General features: G+C 29.3%; 3 protein-coding genes across 6 annotated transcripts in view; 1 reads left to right on the plus strand and 2 right to left on the minus strand.

Annotated features, from left to right (window-relative positions):
• The first annotated feature begins 132 nt into the window (after nt 1–132).
• LOC103569443 (uncharacterized) lies at nt 133–4,759 on the plus strand. Its single transcript, XM_008546749.1, has 4 exons — nt 133–3,735; nt 3,859–4,026; nt 4,117–4,336; nt 4,578–4,759. Exons 1-4 carry the CDS (start codon nt 232–234, stop codon nt 4,607–4,609), a joined length of 3,924 nt encoding a protein of 1,307 aa, XP_008544971.1. The 5' UTR covers nt 133–231; the 3' UTR covers nt 4,610–4,759.
• Nucleotides 4,760–6,616: 1,857 nt separating this feature from the next.
• LOC103569452 (ribosomal protein S6 kinase 2 beta) lies at nt 6,617–11,369 on the minus strand. Of its 2 annotated transcripts, none has more exons than XM_008546769.2 (9): nt 10,977–11,369; nt 10,029–10,355; nt 9,798–9,958; nt 9,494–9,600; nt 9,248–9,425; nt 8,999–9,164; nt 7,978–8,881; nt 7,601–7,862; nt 6,617–7,402 (listed from the first exon to the last, which is right to left on the minus strand). In XM_008546769.2, the coding sequence occupies exons 2-9, from the start codon at nt 10,309–10,311 to the stop codon at nt 7,274–7,276; spliced, it is 2,190 nt and encodes a 729-aa protein (XP_008544991.1). In that variant the 5' UTR covers nt 10,312–10,355; nt 10,977–11,369; the 3' UTR covers nt 6,617–7,273. The 2 variants fall into 2 exon arrangements, with proteins under 2 accessions (XP_008544991.1, XP_008544982.1); XM_008546760.2 differs by having other exon boundaries at nt 10,029–10,371.
• Nucleotides 11,370–16,086: 4,717 nt separating this feature from the next.
• LOC103570240 (pikachurin) overlaps nt 16,087–24,190 on the minus strand; it is a 48,008-nt gene continuing 39,904 nt past the window's right edge. For all 3 annotated transcript variants that reach the window (XM_014439931.2, XM_053738191.1, XM_008547917.3), the window contains exons 10-15: nt 22,656–22,879; nt 21,058–21,307; nt 20,259–20,563; nt 19,356–19,601; nt 17,418–17,521; nt 16,087–16,549 (exon numbers count right to left, since the gene is read on the minus strand). In XM_014439931.2, coding sequence (XP_014295417.1) covers nt 16,401–16,549; nt 17,418–17,521; nt 19,356–19,601; nt 20,259–20,563; nt 21,058–21,307; nt 22,656–22,879 — 1,278 coding nt within the window. In that variant the 3' untranslated portion in view covers nt 16,087–16,400. The remainder of the gene's footprint in view (nt 16,550–17,417; nt 17,522–19,355; nt 19,602–20,258; nt 20,564–21,057; nt 21,308–22,655; nt 22,880–24,190) is intronic.

Below are 24,190 nucleotides of genomic sequence, written 5' to 3' on the forward strand. Positions count from 1 at the left end.
ATTTAAATTTTCCGTCCAAGTGATCGGATGTCTATGGACATCACCGATCATCAGGATCTGTGTCATAGACATCCATCCCTAACATCTACTCATTAAAATTTTCTTTTTTTTTATTTTAAATAAGCGCGCGCATCCACCACCACGTGTTAACATTTCTAACCTTTTATTTTTCTGTTAGTAAACAATGATTGTGTATAAGTTATCTAGTGAATTTAAAAAAAAATAATAAAAATGGTGAGAGTAAATGATCGTCATTTGAAATACAAAGAAGTTGTCGTGTCGGCGGTAAATTTGCTCGGAATTCCCAATAAAGATTTTGCAAAAAATCCACTGTCATTTATTCACAAAATAGTCAACGAATACAACAATGAATTTCGTCAAAATCGCGTCAATAAACGAACGCCAATCATTTTTTATTATTTACTTTGTTATGAATATAATTCTACATTAAATAGTCCAGTGCCTGCTCCATCTGTTCATTTAGACAAATCATTTTTTAATGATATACTTAGTTATATACTCTGCAATCACCAAAATCCGAATTGTGATTCGATCGAATTTTTGTACGATATAATTGTCTTGCAGTTAAAACTTTACTGCAGCGTACCAGAGGTCAGTAATTTATTTAAGGACTTCGTCAACTGTCAGTCGTCACTGAAATTAAATGGCACTAATATTTATTATAAAATAATTGAATGTTTCATCGATGCCTTGTATTTAAAAGGTTCAATAAATCACCAGGAAATGATTGATGATTGTCTGATAATTTTAGAAGATTTGAATCACTGGTTTGAAAAAATAAAAAATGATGAGTGGAACCTTTTTGTTTCAATTGTCTGGAAAATAACTCTGACATTAAACCATAGAACTTCTCTGGACCATTTTTGGGTGCTGATATTAAACTATTCAAAGGACAATTGGGAAAATTCATTAAAATTGCTCGATGATCTGATAAATGACGTCTTGGCTTCTCCTTCTGTTGAAAGAATATCACTGAATTTCAAGTGCTGTCACAGCGAAATACTCTGGGAATTAATAATACGGGGACTGATGTCTCCAGAAGAGCAGCATCACAAATATGGACTGAACAGCATGAAAAAAATAATACAGTTCATTGATAAGTATCAGGTGATACCTAGTCAAGTAACGAATATCGTTCCGTTTATCTGCTGTCCAAAGTACAAAGCAATTCCGTCATTCGCACAGTTGATGAATTTTTTTTTTTCAATAATCGAGAGCCTTGACCGGAAGCAGGTACATGAAATAATTCCAGCGCTATGTCGTTTGAAATTATTAGTAAAATTTCATGATTGTCATCTGACATGTTTCAATTGCTTCGATTTTATCTGGCTCGAGTGTATTTTTAAACGCGCGCTATTTCACAAGGAAACTGCAGTAGTCAAATTAGGAGTAATTAATTTATTACGATTAGACCCTCGATATTACTACGAAGATTTGTTAATTACTTTAATTAACGCGTTGAATTCCCCGGGTATTTATGATAACGATCAGCAAGATTTAGAGCCTCAGGTTGTTAAGGAATTATCAGAACTATTCGTCAGAGCCGAGTACGCACAAGTTTCTTTGACCAATTGGTTCATTTGTCATGCGTCACAAATCACTTGGGAATTCATTCCATTATTTTACATCACGTATTCTCTGTGCAAATCCGGACACATGGTCAATTACCCCAATGAGTTTAATAGATGGGCTGAACAAGAATTGGACGCCCTGAAAATAATCGTCGCAAAAAATCTGGGTGCCCAATCAACGTTGAAAAATATTTTCCTGTTCAATATAATCGATATTATTTATCATCATATCCCAGATGCAATTCCCTTTGATTTTTTATTAAAAATTTATTTAGAACTTGAGTCTTCCGGTATGTCAGCGAAATTAATTACCAGTTCACTGCTCGAGCACGTGACGGCTGATCAGGCAGCTGGCTATGTTCTAGACTGCTGCTCAAAATTAACTACAAATATCAAAGAAAAAACACCAGATTCTGTGGACTTGAAAGGATTCTCCAAAATGACCGCTCATTTATTCGAAGCCCAGCTTATTTTTAAAACATCAGTTTGTCCTGAACTAAATGTCCTGTCGAGTTTATTCGACTCAATAATAATCGATCAAGCACCAGAGCATATTGATAGAAATAGTCACACGAGAATGCTAGATCTGTTCAGTTGTTTCCTCGCGGAAGTTAAGAAAATTTGTAGTGAGGAAAAGATTAATTTCATATTCAATAAATTTATTTCTAATTTGGAGTCGGTATTGGTGTCGGTGATGAATACTTTTGAGGAGCCAGTTAATTATTCCTACAAAGAAATGCAAGTTTACGCGGAATCTTTTCATTCAGCGGCTGCACTAACGTCAGCCAAAACGGAGGATTATCGTGAATATTTTAGTAAAGTTCAAAAGGCCGTCGAAATTGCGATTTCTCAGTTCAAATCTCCCGGGCCTGTAAATATTGTGCTGGTATTTGCTCTGCACATCAATTACACCTGCGTTGAATACTTGCCGATAACAGAAAATTCGAGCTTTATGATGTTGAAAAATTTGTGTGTCCAGATATTTAGGATCCCCAGGAGTAAGATTACGCGCGATCAATTGATTTTAATATCCTATTGCTGTGGACTAATAATGAAGACTATTCATCAGTTTGTTAGTCATTCAGTAATTGCGAGTACTATTAACGCTAATGAAATATTGATCAGTATTATATATCTAATTAAGATTAAGAGCATTATTGATAATGAGACTGTACGATCGTTTACGATGCTCGTCTTGGTAAAACTCATGGAGTTGAGACGTCTGATGCCCAGTTCTGTAGCATCCGTTCAATCAATTGTTGACACTTTGTGGAACTACTTGTGGAAAATTGAACGGAATGAGAAATTTTTCTGCCACTGCGGTGAACTTTTTAATGTGGTATTCGCACTTTCTACTTATTCGAATGAAGTACTTTACGAGATAGGCAGAAAATATTTTTATGAAATGTATGAAAGAAGTAAAAATATTCCGCGACTGAGAAAATTTATAATGAAAAAATTACTTACTGTTGAGAAAAACCGATTTTTGAGATTTGGGAGCCTGATAACTAAAAGTTTTATCTGCGATGAAGAAAACTCTGAGGAGAAGAGACAAAACTTTCAGGTTGAAATTTTCGCACTGAAATTTTGCGATCCTGAAAAAGTAAATCGATCTGAAATGTACGTAATTTATCCAGCGAGACTAGTGATTTTGTTTTGCTTTGTGTCCTTTCAGCTCTCGATTTCTCATATAAAAGAGTCTACTGCGTTATTGCTGTCGACGTTTGAGGAACAATGTGATAAGTGCAATAGTAAAAATATTAGTGTGAAAAGTAAAATTCGAGTTTTGCAATTGCTGCTGTTGGTTCAGCATAAATTGCTTGAGTCAGAAGCGTCGCGGATTAATGATTTGATAAGCGAATCTATTTTTAAGCAAACCAATGAGCCGCTCGTGATGATGTTGGAACAGTGGTTGTTGATAAGGATATATTTGATGTACCCGAAACTGAGGAAAAATTTGGGGGATATGTTTGATAAGGCTGAACAACAGAAATCAAATTGTATTACTTCTGTTTTATTTATTTTTTATCATGTCTCGCAGAATATATGCATCAGAGAACGTCAACAAATTTTTATTGCAAACGTATTAGCCAAACTTGAATCATTTCGTTCTGATAATCAATTTGTTGATCTCTTTGCTAAGGTAATTATTTTTTTCAATGAATTATATATATTATATATGTGTGAATAGTGTGCGATTACTTCAAATTTTGAAATAATTTGAAAAATTTGGGAATAAAATTAATATTATAATTATTTTTTACAGATAGTGCTACAGAAGTTATTAAAAATAAGTTCACCGAATCTTGCTAATGTATACAGCGCTTTAGAGTCTTCTGTTAATAAAAGTTTGTTAGCTAATAAGTATTATAAACAATGGGCTGAAGATTTTCGTTTTAAAAAATTCAACCCTTATACAAATTACTCTCTCCGGGTATTGTGTTGCTTAATTACTATATTTATTCACACTGAAATTGATATAAATTGAATGAACTAATTACTGATGATATATTTTATATTTTAGACAATTTTCTATGATCTTCCAAGACTGATGGATCGACCCAAGGAAGAATGGATATTACCAGAGTTACTGGAGTATGAAACGGTTCATAGTCTTCCCGATCCGTTGATTCGCATGCCAGTAAATAATTCACACTCGCTAGAAAATATCACCAAGAGTCAGATGGTACAGATACCATACGAAAGGTTTGATAAGCAAGACGATAACTGTAGCAATGCCATTGGTAAATAAAAATCCATAAATTAAATCAGATCCTGATGAACAACAAAAATATTTTTTTCTGAAGTTACAATTTTCCGGCTCCGTCGAGCAGAAATAGTATATTACATACCTAAGCGAGTAAAAAAGAAAGCCTCCAATCACATATTTGTCAGCCTAGCAATCCAAGTCGGCTAAGACTTTTCTTCTTTTACTGGCCTAGGCATGTAATATACTAATTGATTGTAGTTAATTTTATATTTTAGAAGTGATTGAAGTGGAATGTATGGAAACTTAATTTCATGGATCGTATGATAATTCTTCCTGACTATTCAGTATTCAACTGAACGAGCCATTGGTACTGTAGTTACTTTTTTTTTTTCAATGGAATTAATGGACTGATTAATGATTTACGCTTAGAGTTTAAGTTTACTTATATTGTTATTGAAGTGTCATCATTTTTTTTTTTTTTTTTTTTTTATATTAATTTTGGAATTTTTTTACACCGTAACTGATCAAAATTTAATAAACTTTTTTTTTTAGCTATCAAATTATTGTTATTACTAAAGTAATGTTTTAAACTTTAATTATTGAGTAAGACAATGAATTAAGATACGATTGTACGAATTACTTTTACTAATGATACTCTGTAAATATATATTTTACAATTTTTCTTGAATTGTAATAATAATTGATAAATAAATATATATATTTCTCGTAAAAAAATATATGTGAGTGCTTATTTATTTTTTTTTTTGCTGCGTGTTTTTAACTGACCATGCGAATCATATTTCTCTGATACTTTATATATATGTGTATCTATATATATGCTTATAAGTATCGATTTCCTATATTGACTTATATATAAAGAGACAAATATAAATAAAATAAAACCAACAGCTTCATAGAATAATTAAGTATATTTTTTTTATATAATATATTTCTTACAAATATGGCATATATTTAATATATTTTTATAAGATAAAACAATTTGTTTTTATATATATATATATAATATTAGGAAGATAGATTAAAGCACATAATTTTTAAGGATTAATTTCATTTCTTTTCTTTTTGGTTAAATTAGATACGATAGGATTTTAATTTAAGGAAATTCTCAGACATTGCCCGCTTTTTTTAAATTTTCAGAGTCAATTGTCAGCGTGGAAAAATTTTATCAATTTAAAAATTTTTTTTTTAAGAAATTAATAAAATTTGAATACAGTTATGACTGTTGGGTCAATGAATATTTTAAAAAAGTGAGCACTGTCTGAGAATATCCTTCTCGGTAATTAATAAATGACTTCGAGGCCTTGATATCCAAAAATTTCTAAAAGATTTCATCAAACAATTATTTTTTCAGTACACTGTAAAAAATTTTCAGAGTTAACGCGAATTAAATCCGGAGTAAATGCGGAGTAGATGATTTATTTAAACCTCTTTGAGTGAAATTAACTCCGGGGATCAAAACTCCGAATTGGAGTCTTTGCGGGTTTAAATAAAATTCAGTTCACTCCGAAGTTACTCAGCTCAAAATACAAACTCCCTATTTATTCCATATGCAGAGTGATTTTTTTTTAACTTTAGAACTCTGACGAAGTGAATGCGGAGTTAATTCGGTGTGGATGACAGTGTATTTAATTAATTCCCTTAGACTGAAATTCTTTTCAAAGCGGAGTTTATTAATATCTTAACTTTGAATCGGATTTAAATAAAATCAAGATCACTCCGAAATTACTCCGCTCAAAAAAAATGTCTATTTACTCCGTATACGGAATCATTTTTTTTACTCCAAAATTCCCGTTTTTTTTAACAGTGTAATACAATATTTATATATTTATGATAATATTTTAAAACTTATAATTAGAGCCATTATATAAATAGATGTCTTGATTTTCTCGGAAGAATTGTAGCATCACAATTTTTATCGGCGATAACTGACTATTGACATGAAGATTTTAAAAGTTTAAAATTTATCGAGCTTTAACCACTTTATTATTATTATTATTATTATTATTATTATTATTCATACCAACATATAATAATTATAATAATAACAATAACTAATCATCATTACCGTTTCATTATTAATTATTTAATATGTAATTAACTATTTAATTCACGAGTTAAAAATCTCAACAATTGATCAAGAATATATATATATATATATATATTTTTTTTTTTTATATTAAAAACTTTCATATGGCAACTGGTATTTTTCAATTATGTTTTTAATATCGAACAATACTAATATCTAGAGTTATGTTTCTCATAAATAATTAAATATAAAAAAAAAAAAAAAAAAAAAAAAAAAAAAAAAGATACGGATTAACTTTAAATTCTGTATTAAAAATAATTTTTCTATACGTGAGATCACTGTGTACATATATATCTACAATATTCTGCTTTAAATAATACCTAAGTCCTTAAAAAAAAATATTTCAAGGAATGTTTCAAAGGATACGATAAAATACGAGAAAAAAAATTTTAATTGTACATTTAAATGAGTATGAAATTACTATCTATTTTTTTTAGAATATACTATGGCCATTTCTTTAATTATCAGTAACTTTAAACGTAAAATATTTACAAACACTCCGTTATGACAATAATAATCTTTTTTTAAATTTAATATTTTTATAATAAACGACGAGAGGGTCAAGGGCTGGGAAATCCTAATTTTAAACTGGAGATAATGCACTGTTGGTTATCGATTAGTCAACTTGCACGAATGTTAACAAAACATATAACAATAATAATAAAAAAAAAAAAAAACAATTTATAAATGTATCACATCAATTTTAAAAATTGATACTAGCGTGCGTATAGAAATTTGAACTTAGGACTAAAGCTCAGAGTTCTGTCTTTTTAATGTTCTGTAGATTTTGAGTTTTTTAAAATTTGAATTTGATACTTTAAATAAATAAATTTTTGTGATATGAATTAATTAAGAGAATTAATATTATAGTTTTGTGGGACCACCTGGTTTAGCTTGTGTTCTGCGTCGCGCTAATTCGGACATCACAACTGGACCAATGTGTGGTGATCTTGGATTATTTGACATAGCTTTATATGTTGCTGCTACTGCAGTCTATAAATAAATAAATAAATTAATTAATTAACTACAAGTGACAGTAATTAATCATTAATTTAAAAATGAAATTAAAGTTCTCAAGAGGAAGTTCTTAAAAATATTTTAATTTAAAATCTTAGTAAAATAAATTTATTAGTATTTTTATGTGAAATTTCTATTAAAAATTGAAAAACAAAAAAAAAAATAATAAAATACCTTAAGACTCAGTGGATCAGCAACAGTTTCGGGTAAGAATTTTTGCGGAAGACGATGGCGATTAGCAATCCATGAGTATTTCAAGATACCCGCAGCTGTTGGTCTCCTGTGAGGATCAATATGCAGCATCCTCAGCACAAGTTCCTTGGCTTCATTAGAAATATGAGTCCAGATGCCGCTGTCAACATCAACGTAGCCAGGTCCAATGCGATTTAGAATGTCACTGGCACTGTCACCCGGACTATTAGGAAACGGAGTGCGTCTGCACACATAAAAAAATGTTATATTTCGGACAAGCATCATCGTGCTAAGTAACTTGGTAATAAATTATTTATTGCATCTCATAAATAAATTATTGACCTCGTTTACTTACTTACCCAGCCAGCATTATATATAATAAGACCCCAAGAGACCATATATCGCAAGCCGCATCGTAACCCTGACGTTTAAGGACTTCAGGAGCTACGAAATTAGCAGTGTAACAAGGAGTCATCAATAAACCATTCTCGGCTCTCAATTGCTTTGCGAATCCAAGGTCGCATATGCACAGGGTGCTCGGGTCACCTCCTGGTTTTGCGTATAAAATATTTGATGGCTTCAAATCCCGGTGAACTACTCCGTTCTCGTGTAAATAATTAACAACACTGGTGATGGTGTAGATGACTTCTGCAGCTTCGCGCTCTGAGAAATTACGTCGTTGTATCAAACGGTCAAGCAACTCGCCACCTCTTAGTAACTCCAGGACTAGATAAACACGTCTTTCATCCTCGTGGACAGCGCGCAGCGTCACGATGTGAGGATGCCGACCGTAGCGAAGTAAAATCTCAATTTCCTCGGTCGGGTCGCGTTTTATTTTTTCAATAACTTTAACCGCGTACTCAATTTTAGTTATTTTATGAACTGCGCGGTAAACGGTACTGTAACTTCCGTTACCTATTTCTTCTTTTATCTCATACTCGTCGCGAATAGGTGCCCGGTTGACGTAAGTGGGAAAAGCATTGCTGATATTCTCGCAGCTCATTATCTCCGGGCTCTTTGGAATTTCTTCAAGCAGGCCTGGAGCTACGAAACTGAACCCGCGGAATAATTCATGGGCGTTGGCACTGGGTGGTAGACCTGGCGAGTCCCGGGGTGTTTTACATGTGAACTCACTGTCGAAACAAAATGCGTCATCTTCACGACTCACTGCTGGTTTAAATGGCGGGACGACTTCTTTTCTGTACAACGCATCCCAGTCAATTGACGCAAAGAATACGTGGTTTTTAATTTCTTCAACTCCGTCTGTAAAATTATTACAGTATAAATATTTATTTTAAAAAAAAATATACCTCTACGTCAATAGAGATTTAAAAAAATTTCTATTGATAGAAATTAAATAAAATAAATAAAAAAATTTACTGCTCCCAATACGATTTGCTGGATTTCTTTTAAAAAGAACTCGTAGAAGCGCTTGAGCTTCTGGAGATATGTTATAGGGCATTCCAAGTTTAGCTTTCAAAATTTGTGTCATTGTTTCTTTGCGATTAGCTCCTTGAAATGGCAGTGCTCCGGTTAGCATTTCAAACTAATAAATAAATAAATATGTTTATTTATATTTAAAATCAATAATTATATATGATTGCGTATATAATTATTATAAATAGTTACCATCAAAACACCAAAACTCCACCAATCAGCAGCAAATGAATGTCCCTGACGATTAACAACTTCCGGTGCCATATACTCGACAGTTCCACAAAATGAATACGCTTTACTGTCATCTAATGGCTGTTTACTTAATCCGAAATCAGTTAATGACATGTGTCCATCAGCATCTAATAATATACTGCAGAAAAAAAAAATTACTTCATCAAATTACAAAAAGAAGATGAATAAATAAATAAATAAAATTACTTCTCAGGTTTCAAGTCTCTGTAAATTATTCCAAGTTTATGGATATGATCTAATGCTAATGCTAACTCAGCTAAATAAAATTTAACATCTTCTTCAGTAAACATCACCTGCAAATAAATATTTTTATCAATTGTTTTAAAAATAAATATTTGAAATTCCCTTTAATAATTTTTGCCATAAAAATTTGAATAAAAATCTGGAGATCTGGAGGCTAAGGACTTTAATCCCGCGATAGAAAATGAGTTTAATTATTTATGACAGAAAATGACTAAAGAGATAAATAATAAAATGAAAATAAAAATACCTCTTTGGATAAACGTGAAAAAAGATCACCGCCTCTCAAAAAATCGAGAATTAAATATAATTTACCCTCTGTCTGAAAAGCATAATGCAGACGTACGATAAACGGATGTTCAACATCAACAAGAATATTTCTTTCCGTTTTAGTTCTGACTCTATCTCTGACTGAAATAAAAAATTAATTTGATAAAATAAAGTTTTAATGAAGATAAGGATAGAAAATATGAATAGACACCTTTCAGTGTAGCTTTTCTCAACACTTTCATCGCATACAAAGTGCCTTTGTCTTTGCCGACAACTTTTCTCACCAAGAAAACTTTGCCAAAAGAGCCCTGGCCAAGAACTTTCAGCAGATCGAAGTGACTCGGGTCTGCTTTTTCATGGCCATCACGTACGACTTCGCAAACTTCTATTTCATGTGAATCAACACATCCATTGACATTTAAATTTACACTGACATCCATTGCATTTGATGATGATGAGTGATTGTTATCAACATCCATGCTGGTTTGTGCCATTGCTGGTATTGATAGTGGATTGTCTTGGTGATGATCTGTCGGATCTACATCAGGTGTTTGCTATCAACAATAATTATTTATTTGAATTTTAAATAATTAATTATGATACTGAAAGGAGCAGACCAGAAAATTTTCAAATTTTTAATTTCCAGTTATCATAAAAAAATTTTTAAAAATACACAATAAAATTTTTCACATGCACTTAAAATAGACAACAATTTTCGAATCTTTTATTCGACAAAATTTTTCAATAAAAAAAAAAGAAATAAAAATCTTCACATAAAAAAATCAAAAGAACCACAAGTGAATTTTTTTTTTTAATAATTTATCGTTTTGAAAAAAATAAAAAAATTATTAAACGTCAGCCAACTTTAGTATCATTTTGACGTAATTTTTCACTTTTTTTTTATACGTATTTTATTTTTTTTTTTTTTAAATAAATTAATTTTTTTAATGTCCTGAAGTCAACAGACAATTAAAAATTTTTGGATTTTATTTTTCAACGAACCAATAACAAAAAAAAAAAAACTAAAAATAGGCACATGTAGAAAATTAAAAAAACTACAAGTGCAATTTTTTTTTTTTTACAATTTATTGTTTTGAAATTAAAAAAAAATGTTTAGACGTCAGCTAACTTCAGTATCATTTAATTATTTAAAATTTACCTGTTCGGAAACATGTTGCTGATTCCAAGGTACTGTCAAGTTTGCTAATGGCATTATAATATTAAATATTTATTTATAAACGAGCAACAAAGACCATCTGTGATAAATATTAATATATAAGTTGGTATCGTCTGTATTGACATTAGAGCGATTTGATATAATTAATTAAATTAATTATGTTGGAAAATTATTTATTTATTTGTTAGTTTCTCCGTTAATATTTACTAAGATTTTATTCACGTGAAAAAGAGCAGGAATTTAACAATCGAACGGAGTATATGTGAGTGTGTTCACAACAGGTGAATGAAAAAATTTCCACAATACGAGGAAAACCTCAAAACCGGAACTGCGGTGATATTATTACTGACGTCAAAGGTTTTCTCACATATGTGCGTACAGTCATCATAATAATAACAACCGCAATCATGTGTATCAATCAAATCAACAATTACTTCATTCATTGACTATTGTTGCTAAGCTTCCAAAGAGTTTTCTTGTTTATCAGCAGACATAAAATTGAAGGAAATATAAATTTCTTGCTTACCGACATCATTTTTGGAAAATTTTTATTTATATGGTAAAGTTGGGGGATATTATGGGGGGAGAAATTATTTTTTAAAAAATTTATTTTTAAACAAGACGAAACTCCACGCCTTGTCCACCGGAAATTAAATCTTTCCTCCGGGATTTATTTGAGTATTCCGGCTAGTAAACTTCAAAACTAACAAGAAATGGTTGTATTGTGTGTAATTATTCCTAAAATGGGCAGAATTATAGACTACTGTCAATGGAAATGGTCACACAGTGTAAAGAAAACAGAACAGGACAGAACTCCGTGTCATCTGCCCGAAAAAAAATTTCCCTGTGACCATTTTCATTTACAGTAGCCCATTACTCTGCCCATTTTGAGAATAACTACACACAATCCTGATATTTTTTGTTAGTTCTTACATATTCTAGCAGAAAAAACTCAAATTCTGAAGAAAAAAAAACTTATTGTCGGTAAAACTCAGGAAAACTCCATTCATAATACAGGATAGTGGTTTGAAACGTAAAAAAAAAGTGTGAATTTAAAATAAATTTCATTTGGATGCCATATAAAACCAAAAAGTCTATTCAAATGAAAAACAATCATGTAGTTTATAAAATCTTGTCTTTATTAATGCATTTTGACAACATAGGCAGAAACACACACCCCCATATGTTTACATACGAGACATTATTATTGTTATCATTATTATTAATATTATTATTATTGTTATTATTTTATTTTGTTAATCGCGTACATACGCCCATATCTTATAATAATGTATATTTACTCAGTTATTTTTTGATAAATCATGAAACATGTGTGTTTGATGACTTAAATCCACGCATGTATAAATAATATATAGAACCAGGTTCCGGTGGTCGTGCATACAATAAGTGTGCAGATTAAAACCAACTACCCTCGATACAAAAAAAAATTCTTATCAATAATAATAATAACATAGATGCAAAAAATTACTAAAAAATTTGATATGCACATGAACTAGTGAGTAATGAAAACGGCTGTCGCCTTTTATTTTAAGTTTTTTTTTGTTCCATAAATTTATTTTTGTTATCAATTATTATTAATAATATGCACACGCATTTCATAATCATTAGTCATACTCACACATTAAAACATAAATATATATACATATTTATATAGGGGAATGTTTTTTAGGACGGGTGATTAGTTATATAGACAGGATAGACTCTTTCTAATAGACTTTGCAGACGGACATAATAGAAATAGTTTGTTTATTATATTTATATTCATATATTTATAGCATTATGTTCAATATAATATATAATTTATATATATATATATATTTTTTTTTTCTATCATGTTTCAATTTTTTTATATATTCAATTTATATATTTATATATTTATTTATATCTCATTTATTTTTATATCAATATACTATTTTTTATTTCGGGTAAATTATAATTAGCTATAGATTTTATTATCAAATTATGATCAATTATCATTTTCCATTCAGCCTTTATTAGACGCAGCTCTTTGAAAATTAATATTTATTTATTAAATACATTACAGTAAAAATATCAAGTAAAGCGTCGAGTCCGCAGACGATAAAAGAAAATGTATCTCAATATTTGAGCTAAAGATATTGTATATTTAGATATGGCCAAATATATATTTAATTGTGAGAAAGATATAATATATATGTCACAAATTTAGTATTTTTGCTATAAATATATATTTCACTTACCACAAATAAATTATAGATTTCAGTCAAATTATAAAATTATTTGAATCAACTGTCATATCAAATTTATCAATATTTATTTGTCATTAAGAAAAATAAAAAAAAAAAAAATTGATTTATTTGATAGCAACTCAGCCAAAAATATCTCAGTCAAAATATATATATGTATATATATATTTTGACTGAAATATGTCATCTGATATATTTTGACTAAAATGTAAAGAGCGGTCACCATTTTTGAAATCATTTTTATTGCGCGAAAAACATTTCGATCTTTATAAATATACATAAGAAATAGAGCAATCAGTAATTAGTAATTGTCAATAAATAATAAATAATTCAAAGAGCGCGTGATTATTAATTCGACATCTGCCAATTATTAGCGTAAGTGCAAAAACATGTTTTTCTACTAATTATTATACAATAATTAGAGTTAATCACGCAAGCTCATTAAATAGCAAGTCTTCCTCAATTACCTAATCCCTTTTTTTTTTTTTTTTTTTTTTTTTTTTTTTTTTTTCAAATTCTTAGTGCGAAAAATTTATGGGAAATTTATCTAGGGATAATTTACAATGGATTATTTTTTTTTTAAATTTATAAGCGACATTTTTGCTCATATATCACACGATATATATATATATGAACTCTTTAACTAACGCATTTATTCAGTTTATAATTATTTAGATTAATTTACGCTTTCTTTATTTTTTATCATTCATATTCTTAATAATAAAAATAAAACTCCATATTAATTAAAAGTGATTAATATAAATTAATTATTGCTTCTGTTTAAATTAATTTCATAGTCGGTCTCTAGCCCGAAGACAATGAGAAAAAAATTGAAAGTAATGAATATTAGAATTTTATAAATTGAATAAAATTCTAGTCAGTAGTCAAAATTATTCTAAAGTAATTTTTCTAATATAATTTATTTTTATATATATATTTTATATTTATATGTATATAGTTTCAAGAAAAATAACAGCTTGTACAAAATTGACTATAACCGATTGCTTCTACGTTGACGAAATGTGTAAGTGTATTGGTGTAAATATATATATATATATATATATATATATATATATATATATATATATATAATTAAAGCATGTAAAATAACATTTGTTGCCTCAGTAAATAGACAATTTCATCTACTTATTATTATATATATTTAATATCCCTCGAATTTTTGTCTTGAGTCTCTCATTTTTTTCTAGATATGACATGATTGGTTTTAAACCTTTGATATACCCAATTATTTATTATTGCAAAATTATTACTATTATAATAATAATAATAATTATTATTATTATTTATTCAAATCAACAGTAGATTACTCGCCAGCCTCCTGGTATTTTCATAAAAAGCAATTCTGGTATTTTTTTAGTAAATTTTTTTTTCTCCATTTGTTCACAAAAAAAAATTGCGTAAGTGAAAGTGTAGATTTTTATCTCCTAATATAAAAAAGTTTAATAGACTGTAGCCTGGATAATTTGTTAAAAATTTGAAAAAATGTCAAATTTATCTAATGAACAAATTCAATTTTTTTTTAATTAAATTGACTATTTTAATGCAATGAGTAGTCGCATTTAATTAAAACGTATACTACTTGTCAGTAGATTTGTATTGTGAAAAATTTGCGGAGTGAATGTGGATTAAATCCGGAGTAAATTCGGAGCAGGTGACTCCCCTTGGAGTAAAATTCTCTCCGGAGAGTTTATTTTAATATTTAAATTTCAAATTGGAGTGAATGCGGATTTAAATAAAATCCAGATCACACCGAATTCACTCCCGATTTTTTAAACTGTATTACGATTCAAATGTAATAAGTATATATAAGATATATATATATATATATTTAAAATAACCATATCACCCTGTAGTTACGACCACTTAACGATCTTGAAAGTTCTAAAAAGAGGTCACCTGGTAAATTTTTTATCAAGCTGAAATATATGATATACATTTAGAAATGTATATACATACATATATATATATATATATATATATATATATATATGTAGTTATGTTACTGTTAATGTATATGGACGTATACACTGTGCATTTCACATCTAAGCTCACTACGAGCCGTTTTAAAAAATGTGAAAAAGTTATATACGTTTTAGTCATTCATTTATTTTAAATATTTTATATTTACTATAAATTTTTTTTTCTTTTTTATAAAAGTAAATTACGAGCGCTCTGTCTCGTATAAAAATTACCGGCTTGAATTATTTTTTAAAAATTTAATTTCATATGATTTTTTTTTTTTTTTTTTTCTTAGTATTATTATTATTATTATTTTTAATTAATCACTCGTGAAATTTAAGTAAAGCACGTGCACAATTTTTGTTGTTACTATTATTCACAATAGTTAAGTGCTGTCGTGCATAAGTATACGTTTATTTAAAATGGATTTTAAATTTATTCCCAGAATTTTAATTTAAAAATTGACACAAAGGGGTTTTATTTTTTTCATTTTGTCCTCTCTTTCATTTAGGCCCAATTAGCCGCACTAATTATTTATATATCTATACTATACTATTCAATATTATTAGACTCGCTTTATATTTAATGGTAGTCGAGGTATAGTTTAATTAGTCAATCAATCAGTTAATTAATTAATTTATAAATTAATAATTAAAAAAAAAATTGATTCTCTATTTGAAATAATAAATCTATCACAGTAATTACGACGAATGTGTTTTATACATTTGATAAAATGAGTAAATAAAGATTTTCCGGTATATTTACTTTAGTTAATTAAATAAAAATGACCTAGATTTTTATCCTGGACCACCAATGACTATCTTTACACAGTAGTAACTAATTATTAAATAAATTTGGTGCTTAAAAAGCTTTACATTTATATTTACATATTTCTTAGATATTTGTCGCCTTAATTAATTTACTGATATACATTTTTTTTTATATTAAAAAATAAAAAATAAATAAAGTACATGAGTTTACCATTAGGTGGTGAGGTAAAGTTGTAATAAAAGAAAAAAAAAATAAGGGATAGATAAATTGGTGGACGAGAGCAAGTCTTGACGGTGTATGGATTGGCCTAAGGGACTTGTACACTATCAACTCCAAGTCCATGAATTTTCCTGTCGCGGTTTCACGCTCCGTGCTTACGAACTTGGACATCCGTGGTCCTGCGGTAGGCTCAGGGGATGCACGAGTGCGTGTTGGTTGCCTGCTCAGGCGAAGAGAGAACCACCGAGAAATCGGAATCCAGTACTAGATCACTGATACAGCCAACGATTCCTTTAGTATATCTTCCGTCAGTTGTTCTCACTACGTCTGGCGCTCCTCCTTTAATTAAAAAAAAAATCATGATATTATTATACATGAATTTAGAAGGGAATTTATTTTAATATTAAAACTCCAGTTCGGAGTGGATGCGGATTTAAATAAAATCCAGTTCACTCCAAAATCTCTCCTCAAATAAACTCCGCATTTACTCCGTATGCAGAATTTTTTTTTTAAACTCCGGAACTCCGAGTGACGGAGTAAATTCGAATTTAATTAAAATCCATAATCACTCCGAGTTCACTCCCGGTTTTTTACAACCTGACTATTGAAAGCTCAGAAAATATTAAATAAATTTATTACGAAATTCTTCAATAATAGATTTGTAATGATTCTGTTTTGCTGGGTCATAAAAATTTGAATCAGTAGTTTTTATCTTAATATATCTCGTTTAATAAAAGAAATGATCTTTTATATTTTTTATCGAGACATTAATTACCAGGTAAAAACTAGTGTGACTAGTTCTTTTGATAGCGAATCGGGCAAGTAGCCAAGGAAAAAAAATTTATGAACGAGTGTGCGTCATATGTATATTTCTATATATATATTCAGCCCGTAAATTTATCGGAAGTGCTTGAAAATGTCGTCCGAGTATCTCTGATTTACAGCTTGCTATGACATTCGATTAGTTACAACTTCACTGACTGCATTTAAAACGGATGTTATACAAAAAATTTAGCTAAATTTTTTTTTTACAAATTGATAGTCTAGTTTTGTGTTTCATTTCCGTAACTGCTTTTAATCGAACGCTTTTAAAATATAGATAAAAAAAATATAAACGTGATAAAAAACTAAACAAGTTTATTGCAGAGTAAAATTTGTCAGGAGAATAAATATAAATTATTCAAGGTAATTTAAATATTTTAATTACCTATGTAGAGACCAGTATCGGTATTTAATTCTCTCAATTGTCCTGGTGATGAGGCTGATACACCTGTTCCACTATCCACGACTAATGACGCCCATTGTTCATTCCTAGAAAATTTATCAATCATTTATTTATTTATTTATTTATTTAATAAAAAAAAAAAAATACACAAATAAAATTGAACTGGAAATGTGGTCACGTAATTGAGGAAAATAAAACCATTTTAATTTGAATTAAAATCTGGTTGATTGAAATATAAATTTAATATCAATAAAAAAATATTTTGCTACAATTTAATAACAAAATTTTTTTTTTAAAATGTATTTTTGTTTTCCAATCGCTTTTAATCTCGTAAACGAGAACAAGGTAAATATTATTTTTTTAGTGTATTTATCGCGAAAAAAGCGGATGTAAATGCACACAAAAAAAAAGTTATAAAATATTTACGTTCAGACGATCGATTGTTGTGCTTTCGAAGTGAAGAGATTTTTGCAACATAAGTAAATGTTTAATTTACGAGTTATTTTAACATAAACTCTATTAAAATATTATAAATATATGAATTATTTAATTTTATGCATGACTCGGTTTAAATAATCGTCACATATTTTATCTGATGTATTGATGGGGTGAAAATAATAATTCTAGTGTGAGATAATAGATAAGTATTCATAGACTTATATATTTGTATATTTAATTATAAGGAGTGTAATATAATTTCGATTTAATTAAATTGATTTAAATTTTTCGAAGCGTAATCAAGTTTATTAAAATTATAAGCAATTATACGGTATCGAGTCAGAGAACCGAGTAATGAGTAATAAACGCCGTTTGTTCTTTAAATAAAAATGAGCTCGATACTCTGCTGTAATTACATTTAATAATTTAAAGATCACCGCCTTTTTTTTATTGATTATTCTTTTATAAACTGGGGCAAGATTTAATATAAATTCTTAAGAAAAATTTATAAAATTCAATATAAATACTGACGATATAATTAGATTTCTCAAGTTGTACTGAATTTTCAATTTTTTCTTATTAAAGCATGATTTTTTTTTTTTATAATTAATTTTTCAAAAGATAGAATTTTTCTTTTGAATATTCCAGGCGTATTTTGAATTTTCTGAATTATATAGGGGACAGTTTCAAATTTTTTCGAATTATTCAGATAAAATTGCTGAATTTTCTTGACTTGACAATTTTATTATTTTCTGAAATTTTTTAGACAAATTCATAATTTTTTGAACTTGAAAAAGTTTAAATATCGCAAATAGTTTTTTAATTTTTCCGAGTGTAGAAATAATTCTTGATTTTTTTAAAATTTTTTTGATGACTTCAAAATTTTCTAAAACGGAAACGATTCTCGAAAAACGGACAGAAATTTTCGGGTTCGTAACTCACTTTGTCCGCAGTAAAATAATTAATAGTTTAATAGAATTACTTATTGTCTTTTGCTACGAAATTAAAAATTTAAAAATTTCCGAAACTTTAAATTTATCTATTTTTTCTATAAGACTTTTTTGTGACGTAATCTTTCACAAAATTGTTATTTAAGGATATATTTAATGTGAAAACTTTGGCGAGTGATTTTATTGGATTTAAATAAAAAAAAAAGTATTATAAACTTTTTTACCAAAGAATATAAATGTATTTACTTACTGTTAGTTTTTTTTTATTTTAAAGTTTTTGAAGCTGAATCTTCATAAGATGAAAAATCTTTTGTTGAAATAAAAAAGCTACTTTTTAAAACTCAAATCAAGTAACTCCGTATTAGTGACTATAAGTCTGTGTCAAAAAAAAATTCAAGTTCACTGAGATTATTTCTGATCTTAATAAAATTGAAAGTACAATGTCGTGTCTTGAAATGAAAAGGTAGTTTTTGCAAAGCTTGTAAGCTCGAGACCGAGGTCTCAATACTTGTAGTTCAGTTTAAGTATTTACCTTACGGCTCTAATGCGGTGCCACAGATCGTCATCCAATCTAGTAAGATTGTATCTCAGTACAGCCTCCCCCGAGCCAAGATTATAGGCCAGGGTAAGATAACCCTGATTCAAACCAAGCGCAAGAAAGTCCTCGTTTTCGTCACGCTGTTCTTGAGGATCTGATTGCCTTCCACTCCACAGTAACAATCCATTACTGCTACTTGTTCTAAATCTCATGTTTATGTCTACTCGATAACTTATTATCCTGTTAACATTTTTATTTATTAGTTTTTATCAATACTTTACATTGTAAAAAATTTTTAGAGTAAACGCCCATTAAATTCGGAGTATTAAACCCCTAGTATTTTAACATTCAAATTTTGAATTAGAGTAGATGCGAATTTAAATAAAATCCACGTCCCTTCAAAATTACTCCGCAGAAAAAAAAATTCCGTATACGAAGAATTTTTTTTTTAAACTTTGGAATTTTTTAAGTTTTTTAAAGTAATTGACATAAAATAAATTCAAAATTTTTAATTATTTATTAAAAAAAAAATTAATTTTGTTCATGGGTAATTTAATATTTGATAAATAAATTAAATACAAAGTAGATAAAATTAATAAAAATTTAACGCTTAAAACTTTGTACTTAAAAGTAAAACCGTGAGGTAAAATTGATTTATTATTAAAAGGTTAGAGAGTTTGAAATAATTATGAAAAGAATTTAAAATTCAGCGGGTAGGTTTTCAGAAGCGGTCTTGGTGTTGGGTTAAATAAGTTACTAATTAATCTACGCAATTTGTAAATAAATTAAAAACTTTTTTCAATAATAACTCGTTGAAAAATAAAAAAATTATTTGAAGAGAACAAATATATTGGGTACGATAATTAATAGGACATTTAATAGCTGATGATTAATTACCTCTTCATGGTATCAGCATCACTGTAATGAAGATAGCTGTCTGTTCCAGTGAAGCTGGGGACACTTCTTTCGTATTTACTGAGTAGCATCAGAGAAGCGCTTGTACTTGCGGGTAGCGAGGGCTCCGGGGGTGATGATATAAATTCTTCTGGAGCTGGGCATGGATGTGGCGTACCTGGGTGACATCTGCACGTGAATCTCTCTCTCAAAGGTCGGCACTCAGCATCGCCGCATGGACGGGCTTCACATGCATGACCGCAATTACCCACGTTCACTCCACCAAGTGCTTCGGCGAGGATACCGACCTTTATAAAATCAATTTTTTTTTTTTGTTAATTGTTTATTTTATAATAACAATAACTAATAGGATACAAATAATTGTTGCTGCTCTACACAAAAAAAAGGAATTTTGGCACAGTACATTTTTTTGCGCGCCAAGAAAATTTTTGTTTTAAATTTGAAATTCAAAAAATTTATCGGGGCGAGTAAAAATTTTTTGCACTAAAAATCCTTTTTTTTTGGATGGAATTTAGAATTTTTTGTCTCTTATTAATGACGTGTGAGTTTGTAAAACATTTTTATCAATAGAATCATTAAAAATACTTTGAATTGGAGATTTTACCCTTCAATTTTTTTATTGTCGGCAATAAAAAAGTGATAAAAATAATTTAAATAAATTGTGTAAACAATAATGTGATTTTTGGGGAATACTCTAGAGTCTAAGTGATTTTTGTCTCCAATTTAAAGCTGACTAGTTGAGTTGTTTGAAGATTTATATTAAATTTAAATATATAAATACCTCGCGATGATTAAGAACAACAGTTTGAATACATCCAACGAAGCTGGCTGCCGTTTTCATTTTAGGTGTGAACATTTCAGGAGACGGTGCTCCACCCAGGTAGAGATTTAATGGGAGCGAGAGCTGAGTGAAAGCCCCAGGGGCCAAGATCTCTTGCGCTGGTTCATTCTCAACCTCTAGAGAAGCCAGTCTTCCTGTTCTTGAGACACGAATCTCAAGCCACTCACCAAGTTGTACTGGTGATTCACTTCTGCAAATGCCAATTGTTTTTTACATTTTTTTTTCTACCTTTTTTATGTTTTATTTTACAAACAAAACCGTCCACTGTACACTTGCCATTTTGTTTTATGTCTCTCACTTTTTTATTATAATTTTACTGGGATTATACGAATGGATATCAAGTGGACGAATTGGCACCTCGCCATGGAATTTAATGCGCGATTCCAATCTCATCTATACAAATGACGGATACAACTGTATTGATTTTAAATTGATCATCATATGTGTAATTGCACTTTGTCCGCTCGATCAGATTCAATGAAATTATTCGTGGCCATCCGAATGCGCGTATTGATTTATTTTATCACCGAATTTCTTTTCCCATCATTTCAAAATTTATTGTTTTTTCAAACAACATAAATTATCTCAAAATTCTACACAAAATTTCTTTAAAAGTGAGGGAATCGCGTTACCATGGACCGCCATTTTAAGATAAAAAATTTTTTTACAAAAAAGTATCGGACAAATTTTTCATTTCTTATAAAATTTTTTTTTTAAAATCGTGGGTTTTTTTTTTTATCTCAGTCAATTTCCACAGTAATAAAAAAAATTTAATTCACCGGCTCCAGGCTGGTTAACTTACCCCATTTTTTACAAACCGTAACTAAGCAATTTTAAACAAAAATTTTTTTGTTTAAAATGATGTCTTATTTTTTCCCGGTTCCCTTATATATGTATAAATATAAATAAATATGTAAAATATTTAAAAAAAGTATGAAAGAATGGAAATAATGGGTATCGGAATATCTTACGTGTGACTAAATCCCGAATGAATTGAACCGGAATATATACGCTACAGAGTACAGAGACAATTCTCGTATTGCTGAACATATATAACATATACAAATGCAATTGATATATATGCCAATGCAGGTTTAGGGTAAACCAGATGTGGTATTTCCAATAGTACGAGTTTCCTATCCCGAGTATCAATTATTATGCTCAATATACCAGTAGATTATATTTGATTGGACGCCTAGACGTTGCTGGTACTGCCAGTGGCTGGTTATTCTGCAGAACCGACTTCGCAGCCAACTATAAACTCAAGACTTACGAGATTAGCATCGATTGGCTCTGCCAATTGTCCGCTTTGTTATCAATTCATTTTTAACTTTAAACATGAATTATTCACGGTTCATTTGATCGATTGAACGAATCCTACCGTCAATAGACTACTCCGTTCGAAGACTAACGACTACGGAACAAGGGAACTGGAGAAAACACGGCATCGTAATAAAAAAGTACTGATGAGTGTTTGCTCTGGTGAGTTTTGTTGAGTCTAGTTTTTTGTATTTTATTTTAGCTGTCTCGTTGAGTACCTCAGCGTGGCTGGACCAGTTCCCAAGTCAAAAGTGAATTCCACGTGACCAGATGAAAGGTAGAGAGCGATGAAATCCCCCGTGGCATCACTGTGGTGTCCATTGTAAAGGATTACACCGTCCTGTGTCGTGGGCTTTAGTATTATTGACAATTCGAGCCATGACAGGGAACTATCTCCAAGCCCAGGATACCGTAAATATGATGACCCATTGAATGATGGTACCTGTTAATAATGTTTTACAACTAATTTAGTAGCTATTAATATTTTCAAACGAAATTATTTGTAATTTATGCTTCCAAAGGGAATTAATTTATGATACTGTGAAACGAGCAGTAAAATAGATCCCGGGCAAATGGGTATTTGCAAGTATCAAAATTGTTACCAGTTTAGTTTCAATGGGGCTTTACAAATTTACAGAAGTATTCCAAGATATTATTGACTGAAGACCGAAAATTTCAAGCGCTCGGTTTAACACGAAGAGTGTTCTCGTTTGAGTAGAGATTTTTTTATTTTTTTTACTGGACAAGTATGTTGCTGTTTTTGGTCTGTACTTTGTTTAGAGGACATTCGGTAAATATTGAGTGCAATAGGAAATGATCTTGGAAAAATTATAGGTCTTTTGTATATTTCTGTGCCAGTATTTTTATATTTGTGGAAAAAAATGAATTTTTACAACCAGGCTGTCAAAAAAAAAGTGTTACTTTTATGAATTATTTTTTTGCTTTCCTCAAAAATTCAACTCGATAAATATGAATATTCGTATTCGTTTGACAAAGGGTTTGAATCTGACAAAAACTGGGCACTCGGTTATTTAATTTGGTCCGTTGGTTCTTCACTAAGCGTGTGTCCCAGTTTCAAAACCACAGGTGTTAGAAAATTGTGATAAAAGTTAACAGACTATACTAAACTTCCGGTTTCGAATATATATGATTCAAAAAATAAATTTTTGACAGTTTAAAAATAATATTTTTGTCTTGAAATAATCCGCTCTTACAGTAACATAAATTTAGATGAAAAAATCAATAAGCTTCTAGTTAATATATAAATAATATATCAATATTTAACATACTTGAATTAATATAAATCTATAATTTATCGTTATAGTTTTGGGTTAATTTAACACAGTACAAAGTTAGCTCACTGGATTATTACTAATGTTTTCCAACTGTATGAAACTGTTCATGACCTTCTGAAACTTCATGACCTTTTTAAACCCTCATTATAATTTTTTAATAATTATTCAACAAATTTCTTCTTTCTCAGTTTTACCTTCAAGAATTTAAATTGAATAGAATGAAATTAATTTAAATTATTTTAGGTAAAACAATTGTAGAAAAAAAAACTGACGTCAAAAATTTTCTGTGCCAATGGATTTTCTTTTTATTACTATATTTATAAATTAGGGCAATTTAATAATTAAAAAACTTTAATTAGTGGTAATAAAATAAACTAGAGTTTTAAATATTTTAATTAACTTGCTACGAAATTTAAAATTAGATAAAATAATTTATTTATACGACACGCTTATATATA

Source organism: Microplitis demolitor, chromosome 1, assembly GCF_026212275.2.
Source record: "Microplitis demolitor isolate Queensland-Clemson2020A chromosome 1, iyMicDemo2.1a, whole genome shotgun sequence".
Lineage (NCBI taxonomy): Eukaryota > Metazoa > Arthropoda > Insecta > Hymenoptera > Braconidae > Microplitis > Microplitis demolitor.